At 53.4% G+C, this 13,468-nt stretch overlaps 5 protein-coding genes across 5 annotated transcripts; 2 read left to right on the top strand and 3 right to left on the bottom strand.

Moving 5' to 3' along the window:
- Positions 1-203: 203 nt before the first annotated feature.
- On the top strand, positions 204-1,583 carry AB675_7912 (uncharacterized protein; the record flags this gene model as incomplete). The annotated part of the gene is made up of 3 exons (XM_018148318.1): positions 204-298; positions 390-523; positions 616-1,583. 3 exons carry the CDS (start codon positions 204-206, stop codon positions 1,581-1,583), a joined length of 1,197 nt encoding a protein of 398 aa, XP_018001287.1.
- Positions 1,584-3,555: 1,972 nt separating this feature from the next.
- Positions 3,556-5,601, top strand: AB675_7911 (Zinc finger protein klf1; the record flags this gene model as incomplete). The annotated part of the gene is made up of 1 exon (XM_018148317.1): positions 3,556-5,601. One exon carries the CDS (start codon positions 3,556-3,558, stop codon positions 5,599-5,601), a length of 2,046 nt encoding a protein of 681 aa, XP_018001236.1.
- A 795-nt stretch (positions 5,602-6,396) lies between these two features.
- AB675_7910 (putative epoxide hydrolase) lies at positions 6,397-7,868 on the bottom strand (the record flags this gene model as incomplete). The annotated part of the gene is made up of 5 exons (XM_018148316.1): positions 6,397-6,754; positions 6,811-7,006; positions 7,071-7,354; positions 7,410-7,547; positions 7,633-7,868. The coding sequence occupies 5 exons, from the start codon at positions 7,866-7,868 to the stop codon at positions 6,397-6,399; spliced, it is 1,212 nt and encodes a 403-aa protein (XP_018000995.1).
- Positions 7,869-8,719: 851 nt separating this feature from the next.
- AB675_7909 (uncharacterized protein) lies at positions 8,720-9,899 on the bottom strand (the record flags this gene model as incomplete). The annotated part of the gene is made up of 2 exons (XM_018148314.1): positions 8,720-8,944; positions 8,997-9,899. 2 exons carry the CDS (start codon positions 9,897-9,899, stop codon positions 8,720-8,722), a joined length of 1,128 nt encoding a protein of 375 aa, XP_018001088.1.
- A 1,187-nt stretch (positions 9,900-11,086) lies between these two features.
- AB675_7908 (tRNA (guanine(26)-N(2))-dimethyltransferase, mitochondrial) lies at positions 11,087-13,375 on the bottom strand (the record flags this gene model as incomplete). Its single annotated transcript, XM_018148313.1, has 1 exon — positions 11,087-13,375. One exon carries the CDS (start codon positions 13,373-13,375, stop codon positions 11,087-11,089), a length of 2,289 nt encoding a protein of 762 aa, XP_018001320.1.
- Positions 13,376-13,468: the final 93 nt, after the last annotated feature.

Below are 13,468 nucleotides of genomic sequence, written 5' to 3'. Positions count from 1 at the left end.
CAAGTCGATTGACGCATACTCTTCGAGCATTGCTCGAACAACAAGGGAGATCAGAAGCATAAAGCATACATCACTCCGGTAACAGTCAAAGGCCGGCCCAAAAGACTTACTTCAATCGAAATCAAAGAAATCTACCGCCCCACTTCCGCATTCACTGCCTGTGAATCGATAGGCGGTCTGCCTTATAGGTACCGAGTTGGGAGATGACTTCCCTCATATTTGGCGCGGTCTATCTCGCCCATCAAGGTGTGGTACATGCTCGACATGAGAAGAAGCGCATAAAGAACTACGAACGATGGTGAGTACATGAAACAGCGTGGCCTGTGTCCCTCTGGGCCTCCAGTCTCCATTTTTCTTTTCATATGACGCTGACGCCATTTGCGAATCAGGGAGGGCCTTCGTGATGAGTACGACGAACAGCGGAAGATCTCGCGCGAAAGCCGGTCGCTCGACATTCAAAGGACCGGACAGACTTGGGATGATAATGATCGCCCAATCTTGACGCTTCGTGATCAGCAGGAAGGTGAGTTGCATTGTCTTGAGCGAGCGGCACCTGCTCCCCGATTTTCTGCTTTTACTCCTATCTCAGTGATACAGTAGACTAACCGCATCCAGCTGGCGACGCAAAAACGTCGTGGCGGCCACAAGAGTCATGGAATGGGCAGCCGGACTATCAGAATGCAGCTCCTACGGGCCGGCAATCTATGGACGTAGGCGCTCTGGACTACGATCACAGATCAGCTATTACCGGGTCGCAAAAGCGCACTTCATCACAACCAGGCATAAACAGATCATCAAGCCTGGCGAATGGTTATAACGCGGATAATAATTCAACTGGCCAATTAGGACTAAAGCCGCAACCTACAGGGTATCATGGTATTGGACCTATGCGAGCAACACCTACAGGTGCGAACTGGGATGACGGTCTTCCTCGCCCATTGAATCTCCAGCGGCGAACATACGACGAGCCTTCCTCATTTTCAGGCCCAGCTGCTGCCTTGGGACGCAGCACTTCCTTACGTGCTAGTACTTACAGCGCTCCGCACAGTGCTAACAACAGTCGGAGTAATCTGGGATCAGCTAACAGCTCAGCACACAACCTGATGCTCTCCAACTCCACCACTCATACAAGCCCTCCATTACCAAACGCTACTATGGGGAAAGACGCCACCGCAAACTTGAACAATCCTTTCGAAAGCGGCAACCGCTTCGATCAACCACAAGCACCACCATCGAACTCCTTTTCGACACAAAGAGCCGGGTCTGGTAGCAACAACCCATTTGAACACAACGGATCTGAAAGCTACCCGACACCACCTATGCATCAACAGTCATTTTCACAACCCACCCCACCCATGCATCAGCAGTCGTTCACGCAGCCCACACCACCTATGCACCAGCAGTCGTTCACGCAACTGCAGCCGCAAATGACGAGCAACAATCCGTTTGACTCGAACAACCGCTGGGACAATCCAGCATCGAATGGTGCCACGCCAACATTTGCTCAGGGCGGTCGCATGACTACGGTGACCGAAGGTCGAACACCTGCTCAAGAGAAAGACATGAGCGAATGGTGGAAATGAGGCGAGATCAGACGTTGCATTTGAGGATCATGCTGCGATGCATTGGAGGTGTAACGAGACCACTCTCGGTGTATATGACGGGAAATTTACATTTACCAGAGTCTTTCGCTTCTTTCTGGCATTGTGAAGACTTCAGAAGATGGGTACTGGAAGCAAGCGGGATCGTTGCTGCACGTATTAAAGCATTTACCGGAAGTCTGGATCGCTCCTTCTATCCTCTGCTGTGCTCTTGCCTGAGTGACGTTCGCTCCTGCCAGATCCATGGTTGCGCTCTTGCTCCTGCTCTAGTTTTCACGACGGCCATCGTTCCTGCTCGCCTCGCTTCACACGAAGGTATTTCTATGGCTTCTCATGCACTTGCGTCGTTCCTTGTCATCGACCACGTCCTCATCTCCCTCTATCGTCCGTGAAACATTTCATCATCTTCTTCCATCCGTGCGTACAATTGCAGCTCCTATGAAATTATGCGTCCCTCGACGTTCCACGAGCCCATCTCACTCAGACTCATCCTGCCGCCGCCACATACGGTCACAAATGCTTCTGCTCCCGGTCCATCTCGGTCGGAAATCGAGAAAGAAATACCAAACTTGAATCAGAAGAGCACATACAGAGAAGGGCCAGCCAAGAAACAACAACCATCCTCACCCGAAGTCCGACTCATTCGCCGGTTCCAAACCCTCGCTGACCTACCTGACCCGACATAAGCCCCTGCTCCTAGTACGAGTTGTCCGTTGCACGCACCCAATGAAGGTCTCTGTATCAGACTTAGACTGAGGGGAGGCCGCGATACATGTCCGAACTAGTCAGCTCCTCTCGTGGTCATAAGTCGTCTGTTGATGCTGCCTGTATGAGTGCCTGTTCAGGAAATACTCTGTCCGACAGTATTCCTTGAGAGCACAAGTCGTCGTTTGATGCTGCCAGTAGGGATGTGCTGTTTAGGTGTCCAGAGCATGTGTCTGCACAAAGCCGCTGTGTGGGCCGAGTAGAGGTCGAAAAGAGCATGCTTGACATGTCGCCAGTTGTACGCGTCTCGGGTAGTAGGTTCGGTGGAAGTCAGACCGAAGGTTTAGGTGGTGTCGCATACCCTACTGGCTGCCCATCACCCCCAGAATTTCCCCACAGTCCGAATTCGAGGCGGAGGACTGGCCTCGGGCCCCTGGATGACCTCCTCTGTGCAAGCGAGACGACCTAAACCCAGAGCCTGGAAAGCCGAATGGCGGCAGACGTTTGCTACCTAGTATCACTGTAACAGCTTGTACATGCTGTTCGTCGAAGGATGACTGAAATGACGGCGGTCCTGGTGCTGCAGCTTCGCGCCATTGAATGATGGACACGTTGACGACTGGCCACTTTCACACGTTCTCGGTCGTGCCAGCGAGATCAGTCAAAGCCGAACAACGGATCGATTCCCAGAACCGGAAGAAGAAGAGGAAGCGTCCAGTGACCGGCAAGAGGTTCCGATGCGATCGCTGTGGCAAAGACTATAGTCGTGCTGAGCATCTTCAACGTCATGAACTCAACCGGAAGTCTTCACTTCGAGCAAGAAGTATCAGCTCGCTAATGAGTGAGCAGACAGTCCAAAGCAGCTCTTCAGTTGCGACTTTGAGGCATGCAGCTTGACGTTTGTGCGAAAGGACTTGCGAGATAGGCACAGGAAGCGGCATCGGAGGCTGTCAACAGCCACGACAGACGACATTCCGTTGGCAGCGTCACAGTTGGACGAGTCAGAGCCTGCAGTGGATGTGTGTGATGATGATGGCGAGCGCCGGCTCAGACCGCAGGCCAGCGACAGCAGCATGTTCCACTCGCGGAACAGAACGAAGCTGCCGCTCCTGCCCGCGTGATTTCTCGGAGAGCAACCTTCGACGGATCATTGTTATCGACTACCGCCTACTCGCTACCGAGCTTGAGTGTTCCAGCCCGGCCATTCACAACCTACGAGGCAGTCAACACCGACTATGGAGGATCAACCATGGATGACAACCCACTCGGTATCTCTCCATCTAATCGTACCGAAGACTTCACGAATTGGTTGTTCGATCCCAACTTGTCGGGTTACTATGATTTCATCCTCGATCAACCCAATGTCTTCGGCCAGATCTACAGTAACGAGGTACCGGCGCCGATGTTCGACCATTCCATGGATTCGAATGGGCTCGTTCCCGATGCTGTGTCCAGCACTGTGCCCTCGCCTACAAGAGCTTCTGGATTCCCGGAATGCAAGCGAGTGCAGCTGCTGGATCTCATTCGAGAGCGTTTCTGGGCTGGAGGTGCTGCTACTATGCTTGTGAAAGGACAACTCTTCAGCGGGGATCTGGACCATCCTCTGCACGTCATGAGCATGGTCTCCCTGGAGCTGTACATCGCGACATACTTTGCCAGCTTCCACGACCAATTTCCCCTGCTTCACAAGCCTACGTTTATTCCGGATCAGGTGAACGATTTGCTCCTGCTGGCGATCCTCGGTGTCGGAGCGTCTCTGCTGGATGAAACCCAGCATACTGCGGACTTCTGCTCAGCGGCAGCCTCATTCGGGACCTTCGTTGCCTGGTCTTTGCGATGGCAAATTCTCATGGATCAAGACTCTGGACCACCAGCTAAGCTGTGGGTACTGCAATCGTTGGCTATTCTCGAGTTCTACGAAAAGATGAACGCGACAAGACCTCTCCACGAGCGAGCCCATGTCCACTTTGCCGCAACTTTGACTCTGATGAGGCGTGGCAGTGCGCTCATTGGCGATCAAAGCACGCCTCCGTCGCGAGATGAGCCCGCCGTGTCCGGGAGTGCGGATCACAGCTGGTTCACCCACTGGATTGCAAGCGAGGCGACACGACGATGTGCGTTCGGGGCTTTCTTCTTGGATGCACTGCACGCTACCATGTTCGGTCATGCTGCAACCATGGTCATCCACGAAATTCAGCTGCCGCTGCCGGTCGACGATGCACAGTGGACTGCTTCCACGGCCTCAGAAGTGGCAAGAATCGAGTTCAGTCTGCACAATAACGGCATCAAACCTACTTCATTCCTCAGTGGCATCAAGAGTACTCTCATGAGCCAGAGGGTCCGGACCAACCCTTTCGGGCGGCTTATTCTGATGGGTGGACTTCTGTCTATCGCTCACCACATGCGTCAGAAGGAGCTGTACAAAAACACACTTGAGGAGCGCAGTAGCATTGCCGCCATGCCCGAGGGCTGGAAGAAACAATTGATCAAGGCTTTCGACTGGTGGAAGAGAGACTTTGACAGCAGTCTTGCTCACATGCAGGCATATTCGGTCGTTGGTGCGAAGACGGGCTTCAGACAGGAAGCTCACGAAATTTCTCGACACCTGGCCACTGCACTCTACCATCTCGCGCATATCTCCTTGTCGGTGCAGATGCCAGATCTGTGCACGCTCGCAGGAGCGAAGATCCTGCTCGGGCGCGTGATCAGTAAAGCTGACCGCGATCGAGTACGAGCAAAGATGAGTCAGTGGGCCAACACTCCAGGCGCGAGGTCTGCTGTACTTCACAGCGTGCGGTATTTGAAGCTCACTCTGATGTCTGACACTCCGGCGGATCGTGGAGGGCGCCAGCCAATCTCTTCCACGAGCTCTACTTGGCATGATGGCTCCAACACTGATCTGCCACGCTCGTCGGACGTCGTCATCATCCGCCCCTGGGTGATGTATTACTCGGCCCTCGTCGTCTGGGCATATGGCTACCTCCTCGATGGACCTTTACGGCCGTTCCCAGGGCACATTTTCCCGGGCCCCCGATCTGACATGACTATCCAAGCCATGACTTCATCCAATCCGTTGTCAGCGGACAGAGGAGAAGCAATTCGCCACGACGCTGAGCAGTACCTGCAAGCCACTGGAGACTTCTCTGATCCAGATGACCTGAGGGCAGTCACGGGCGGCAGAAACCGCGTTGTAGGGGTCCTCACGATGGCGATGAGGGCGCTCGAGGGGTCGAGGTGGGAACTGCTGCACGAGGCGCGGACGCGCTTGCGGGATTGTGTAGATCAGTTGCGGTGAGGTTGACCCGAATGTCCGTCAAACCGCGAACGTGATGCGCCTCGGCTGGCGTGACTAGACCATGCGCCGCCAAGGCGCCTTCCTTAGGGCAGAGCGCAAGAGCGTCGACGAGGTCCATCCGCCCGAGTGTTGTACGCCGCGAAAGAAGCGAGCTGCTTAGCCACTATGTAATTAGCGTAGGCTGTAGAGTGATTTGTAGTTTTGCTGATCGATGATGGAAATGGCGGAGCGAGCGATGAGGCAGATGAGGTTCTGGACTCGTGACACATATCCGACGGCCTGAGGTCGAATGATGAATGTGGCTGTTGGCGTCTCCATCATCGCCGTTCCTGGGGAGAGTGAGCATTGCTGCCTTCCCAAGAGGGAAACTATCATGTCCCCATTCGGTTTCTATCCGTCCATCGAGATGCCCTCCCGAGCAGTTTTCGAATCCGTGGCTGCCCTCTTCCTGTCCTGGCAAGCGGATATTTCGAAACGGAAACTCATGCCACTGCCCGACTTTTGACTTAGGGGACCGCCTGTGGGAGTAAAGGGTCGCGAAACGAGCTCATCATTGTATATCAGACCGGTTGACTAGGGTACGGCCTGATCTCAAGCCGGCTGAAAAGTACAGAGATTGGCTTCCTCATGCTGCCAATTGTTCAGATGTTGAGCGATCTGGCTATACGTTGGTGGTACATAACGCTGAAGTGCAAGTAGTACATACGACTGTGTGAAAAGGTGCTCGACTGACCATTCATGGTGAGAAGTCCACATAAAATTGGTTTACCCCAGAGTCAATGTCTACTTGCATATTTACTTCTTCCACACCTCGGCGACGAAAGCCTCCACATCCCCCAATAACAACTCTGGCTGCTCGAAGGCCGCGAAGTGCCCTCCCTTATCATGCACATTACTCCAAACCAGATTTCCCGTCTGCTTGACCCAACTCACGGGAGCCGGCTGAATCTCCTTGGGAAACAGGCTGTATCCCATCGGCTTGGGTATGAAGACATCTGGATGATCGTGGCCTTTTGACCCTGCAGTGAACGAATGGCGATAGGACCAAATGTTAGAGTGCGTGCATGCTGTGAGGTAGTAGAGGGACGCGGCTTCGAGGATCGCTGGGATTGAGGGGTCTTCATCGGTCCAGTCGAGGAACTTCTCGCCGATCCTGATCATGGTGTTAGTTCGGATCCTCGAAAGGAGCCAGGGAAGGCATCAACGTACCAGGCCAGAGTGGCGAGCGGATTGCTGGTCAACACAAATCCGAGCGTGGCTGGCTTGGTAGCCTGCTCAATGGCGTAAGCCATTCCAGTCGCCCGCCAGTTCTTCCATCTCTCAATACCAGCCTTTTCGGATTCAGTAAGCGCACTCATGTCCATTTTCTTCTCGTCGGTCATCAGACACATGTTCACATGCACAGCTTGTCCGCAATGTCAGCGAGAGGTTCCGCAGAGCAGCGATAACCAGGTACGAGCACAACTCACCTTTACATGCTTCCTGCTCAACGCCCATGACTCTGGCCACCCGACTTCCAACGTCTCCTCCCTGAGCAACGTAGCCTCCACCAAAGCCGAGTTGCCTCATCAGTGCGTCTATAACTCGACCACAATCGGCCTGGGCAAAGTCATGCTCCACAGGTTGGTAACTCGAGAACCCATAGCCCGGTAGACTGGGTACAACGACATGATACGGTAGCTTCTCGGGTGAGCCGTATTTCTTCTTGAGCAGACTAAGAAGAGGCAGAAACTCCAGAAATGATCCTGGCCACCTTTATTTTTGGTTAGCACAATCTGCGTTCCAGCTTGATGAGTTGTCTAGCGTACCCGTGAAGTAGCACGATCGGGATGGCGTCCTCTCTGCTCGAAAACAGCGCTGCAAAATGCACATCAAACTCGCCAAGCTTGTCCGATATCTTCGCCTTGTAGTTCGGGAATGAGTTGATATGGTCTTCGCTTTTCCGCCTGTGAGAATCATCCGAATGTCAGCCGTACTGCGGTCCATCGCATCTTGCACCTAAAGCGTATACATTGGAAGGAAACCACCAACCAGTCAAACTCGGTCTCCCATATCCGCTTAGCCTCCACCAGCCAGTCCCGCCTCAGTCCAAGCCGTCGGTCATCACCGGCCAAAGAATTCTCGTAGACAGGTTCTGCAACTCTGGTGAGTTTGAGCAAGTCGATCATCCGCTTGACTTCGTCCTCGGGGAACTCCACCGTGAAGGGCTTCACAGAGGACGAATCAGCATTTTTGGGCAGGCTGCCAAACGGCTTGTCGGTTGCCATTACGAGTTTACGAATACTGAATGTCGTTACTGATCAGGCTCAATTCGCGCTGACCGTGCGTGAGACTCGAGATATCCATACCTGAAGAGGTATGTATATGTGTCGGTGCTGGCCTATCGTCATACGTAAGGCGTGCCCCTGCCGTACGCGGTCTCCAATCGGTTGCTGCCGCTTATCTAATCGGGCATATTCGCTTCCACGCATCGGGTCGGGGAGCATGACCTCACTGTCGCTTTTTCGGGAACGTGAACCATATTATTGGCAGCGCATACTAGACTTGGCGATAACCAGCATGGGAGCTGTTCAGCTCGAAAGGTGCAGTATATGCGACGTAATTTAGATTCGGCTATGGAGTTGGAAGAAAGTCTATGTTGTCTTGTGGAGGGCATGGCACGGCGAGTACCTGTTATGATTATGCAGCAGGACCTATCTCTTAACGCCATCCATCGAGTTTCATGCTTGATGTGTATCGTCGAAGTGACTTAAGGTCATCAAACCTCGGCGCATCCTGCAGCCTCACCTGTCTGATGCAACTCTCGTGCGCCCCAAATCTGTCCAATAAAGAATGAAGCCATTGAACATCTCCGGGGGAAGTTGTGTAGATTACCTTGATTCAGTCGGAATCAGACTGCCTGACAACCTCTATTCGTGTTCGTGTTGTGGTCCCTGCAGATCTCAATCCACAGCAGACTCGGAAGACAGTAGTCGATCGACTCATGTCATCGCTGTATCGTGACAGAACAAGATCGACCGCTACCCGGAGGCCTCCTCAAGAGCTGAACTGCTTGCCTACTGATGCTCAAGCACTCCGGAAGCCTTCTCGTTCCCATCGGACGCCTATGGCGCACCGATCAAAAGAACATCCGTCTCGTCCACTCGCTCCAGTCCATTCCTCTGGTATCAACAACACGAGAAGCAGCTCTTGAAAGCGCAGTTCTTCCAAAAGGGCCACCTGGAGTACCAAACCCTTCGACCTCAAAACGGTCCAGTAGAGAGCTTGTCTTGTGTACGGCGATCGCAGGCAATACAAGCTCAGAGCTCGCAATGCCATTCGCGGGTTTCTTGATGAATGCAGTCTAGTAGGCTTTAGTATCTGTCTGTGAGATATTGAAGAAAAGGTCTACTCACGTAATTGCCTGCGTCTTTGTCTACGACTTCGACTGCGAGGACGGTGGTATCCAGAAGACCGATGATGTTCGTGCGTTCGATTCGACACATTTTCGTGGCTAGAGCATCGCAGACGACTCGGTAGTTCAATGGCGGATCCTCGAATAACTGGACCATGTGCTTGCTCAGCAGTGCTATCGACCACACCCGAACTCCATGCCGCTCGACTACAGCCTTGGCACGGGCGTGACCAGATTCGGTCTGAGGGTAGTTGAGTAGACGAGCAGTCAGGGTGGCCAAGTAGTCGATGCTCTTTTCGGGAGTGAGTGCTGCGAGAGTGGTGAGCTGGACCGATAGTCCTTCTGCTGGGTCAAAGCACGAGTAGGCCAAGTACTTCAATTGAGGCAAACCAGACACGTCGAGAGGCACGATTGGCTGAAGGTATGTGGTCGCTGTGGAATCTGAGATGAAAGCCTGTTCGAGGTGATCGACCAAGAATTTCGGACAGTACTCGCGAAGCAGCAAAGGTTTCTGTGTCATCGCCTGCTGATGTTGCTCGTAGTACCAAGGCTGGATGGGAAGGCGATCGACATGAAGAACAGTGTGACGCCCAATGTCCGGCGTCACGACCTTTTCGATGGCCTTCGAGATCAGACGCAGTTGTGGAACCCATGGCGCAATCCATTCCGGCAACTTGCCAGGCTCCAGCTGTGGGCTCGTTCCTTGATAGTTGAGATAAATACCTCCGGCTCCCCAACTCCAATGTGCGGGCACTGCAGCTTCGAAGATACGTTCCTGGATCTCGTTGGGCAAATCCAGGAAGACTTTGGGGGCAGAAGCTTTGGTTGAAGGAGTATCGGTGGTGCACATGCTCATGGACGCAAGATGCCCAGTAATCGCGCTGAGGTCTGGAGTTCTGGACATGGTGTAGATTAGGTGGTCAAAGAGTTGTAAGCCTGTATAGGTCAGCGTTTGTCGGAATGGATTGCGAGTGGGATCGACAAGCAAAGCACTCACGATGAAGACGCAATATGGGACGCAGCTTGTTGGAAAACTTGATGTCAATGCTGGATGGAGTTTAAATTTTTGAAGGTTGATGGTCAGAACTTGCAAAGAGATGTCAGGAGATGTGTGCTTGGGAAAGAGACAGGTCACTTGAAGTCACTCTTTCCTGGTAGCAAACAATACGTGACAACTGCCGTGCTTCACCTACGGCTTGGCAGCATACCGAGTACTAAGCCAGGCTGCAGCTCCATGATATCGCATGAGTTGACTTCACAAGCGCCGGTTCGAGAGTTTTGGTCAGCTATCTATTCTGGAAGCGTGCATGACCAAACTCAGCACGCTCTGTCTCATGCTGGACTTCCGCGATGATACCTGTGTGCTATACTGCCATAGAGCGCAGCAGCATGCTGAGTTGGGATCGGTCTGAATAAGCCGCAGTCGCGCTTCATGCGAGGGCATATTTGGCCTATAGAGAGCGCGTTATGCTGGCTCTCGACATCGCTTGGCAGCAACTGAGCTTCCATATACACCATATCGGCGGGGAGATGGTTTAGGGCCAGCATATGCAGCCTGCCGGACTCCACTTCACTGGATTGGGGCCAGTATCTGGGAATCTGTGGCCATAGAGTGCTCAGAGGATGAACTTGAATGCTTCTGCTATGCCGAGGCCAGTTGTGTTGTATCATCCAGGCGCTCTGTTAGTCCATTTCGCGGTCTTAGCAACGCTTCCGACGTTCTGCGGGTTGTGAAGACCGAGAGGCCTTCACTTCGACAGCCTTGGCGTTTGTGTATCACCCGGATAGCTATCATGCTTCGGATCGGCAGTTTGCTCACGACGCATGCGCGCGTCGTTCGGCGAGGGACAGATGCAATGACTCGCGGCGGTCCGTTGGTGTATGTGCTGCTGAAAATGCTTGACTCGTCAACGTTGCCTGAAATGGTTGCTTGAAGCTGTCAATCCTCTCCCTGGTACGCCTACCGATCTTGATTAGCAGCTGTGGCTTCAGCTGGCGTGAGACTCTGGCTCCGATTTGCTCTGGCAAGAGAGGCTTCCGGTCAGGTTAAAGTCGCAGTCGCTATAACTACACCGGCCACAACAGTCGCACTCAGCTCCCACCCGCCCGATTCATGGGTCCCCAGTTCTCCCTCGGGTTGATCTGATACCTCACCAGCTTCTCCCTAGGCTTCTCCCTGCCCAGCTTCTCATCAAACACAATATGCACTTTCTGCCCATTCTCCGTCGTCACCATACTAAGGTCCCCATGCTCGAGTCTATACAGCGCTGCCCTCAACATATCCGTCAACTCCTGCTTTCCGTCCGCCCTGCCAAGCCCCTTGGCGACGTCTTCCGTGATCCGTCTTACCTGCTCAGCAGTCTCCCAAGTCTTGTCTGAGACAGTCTCGCTGTCTAGGATATCTGCACCCAATATCCTCGCGCCTGGACTTCCCTTCTTAAGAGCGCCTTTCTTGATGGGCGATTTCGTCCTTACCCACTCCCGATATATGGCCCAGATCACGCTCCAAGGTGCATCAGTCTTGAATGAGCCCGCCTTGCAATGCGAGCGCGTGACGCGATAGCCACAGGAGCGAATCGCACCCCAAATTTGTGCCTCGGATGGTGTTTGCGTATGTATAACCTTGGCAAGATAGTTCGGGATCATGAGGAATGGGGCGTGGTCGATAGTCGCTGGAGGGAGGCGAGGGATCAGCGCCGGGCTTGGTGCTGGCTTTGGGTCATTCGAGGGTGGTGAGTGGCCGTTCGTCGTGGCATACGGCTGTTCAGGTGCGGCTTCTGTTGTAATGATCGGGCTGTCTCCATGCGTGGCTGGCTCGACTTCTGACAATGTGGACGTGGCCAGAGTAACATCTTCCTCCAGTGCAACTGTGAGCATTCCCTTCAGCCGATCGGTCGTGCCATACACCTTCGGATCCAGACTCGGTATCCGATCAAGCATTCGCTGGACGAAATAGGGATTGTGCAGCGGTCCTGCCCACATCGGACCGCCAATGTGCATCTTGAAACCACAATGCTCGCACAATGGCGGCACAGTTGGCGCTTGTGAAAAGCTGTGTTTGTAGATCAGACCACCATTCCGATCCTTCTTTTCGAGATTCCTGGCAAGTGTCTGAGTCGTCCAAGCGCCGCATCCTGAATCGCAATTGTAAGTGATCATGGTGGTCCCTGCCAGTAGCTTCACCTCATTTGGCGACCTGTGTATTCTGAGGAAGACGCGGGCGTAGAAGTCAATCGAGAGCGACAGGAGCGGCTCCACAGCCAGACCGTACTTGGCTGCGGTTTGAGCGATCGAATGAATGATGAGTCGCAACCCTGCCTCATGAGAGTGTGCGCCTTTCGTCGGCAGTCCTCCGTACAGAGAATAGGTCTTCTCCAGATACCCAGTCGATGCAAAAACGCCAGCATCTGTACAGGTGACGCACAGCATGCCACCGTCAAGCAGACACTGGAGCGCTGCATCAATGAATGGCGCCGCGGTGCCATAGGGGTCCAGATCCACCACGTCAAAACGGTGCACGTTTCTGCCGGAAGGCTGATCGTGTTCATTCCCAATCTTACTGTACATGTATGCACGTGCGTCCCCAAGGTTCGAATGCACTTTGCCTTTCACGTCGTTATGATCGATGTTCAACTCGATTGCGGCCACAGCGTCTTTTGAGACATCATTGGCGATGACGTTTGTCACGAACGGGATCTCTTTGGCGTATCGCAGGGCTCGGAGGCCTGTGGCAGATAGTGCGTCCAGTATGCTGAAAGGCAGTCGCTTTGTGCTCGCCGCTGGACTACCATTAGCTCCGTCGATCTGTTCATCTCCAGCGCCGTCTAGTTGCGCTACTTCCAAGTTGCCGTTCACACCTTCCTCGTCGTCAGGCCGTGCCTTCTTCGTCACTTCGATACGCTCCTCGTGATCCACCTCATCGAGTTTTCGTTTGCGCGAATGTATTGCAGCCTCGTCAGGCTTAGCACCAACTTCCTGCTCAGTCCCGTCGAGAGTCGTGTCCAATTCCTTGTTCACTTCCTCCCTTTGCGTAGCATCAACTTCCTTGACACCATTGGCCTTCCGTCGCTTCTTGGCGGTCCTCTGCTGCTGCCTCGTACGACTTTTCCTTGCATAAAGGGCCTCCTTGGACACAAGCGCCCCTTCTCCATATACCAGAATTGCCAGCACCGTCAGATCACGATTGAACTGCTGGATCGGATTGTAGAACACTGCTTGATTACCTTCATCATTGTTGTGGCTCTGCCGACCTTTTTCGATCACGCCAGTTGTAGTCTTCTCCTGGTACGGAGCAAGGATGGACGCTAAGCCTTCGGTGACGGATCTGTAATTCCTTCCGTTGATAGTGACTGGTTCTTTTGGCGGTGTGGCGATTGACATGGCTGAATAGAGGCTGTGGTGGACTGTTCGTATGAAGTATGTAGGAAGTCGCGTCGCTCCTGTAGGACAAATGGTCCTTAGAGGTGAAAATTG

This window comes from Cyphellophora attinorum (assembly GCF_001299255.1).
Source record: "Cyphellophora attinorum strain CBS 131958 chromosome Unknown Contig10, whole genome shotgun sequence".
Lineage (NCBI taxonomy): Eukaryota > Fungi > Ascomycota > Eurotiomycetes > Chaetothyriales > Cyphellophoraceae > Cyphellophora > Cyphellophora attinorum.
This window is presented reverse-complemented; position numbering and strand designations above follow the sequence as displayed.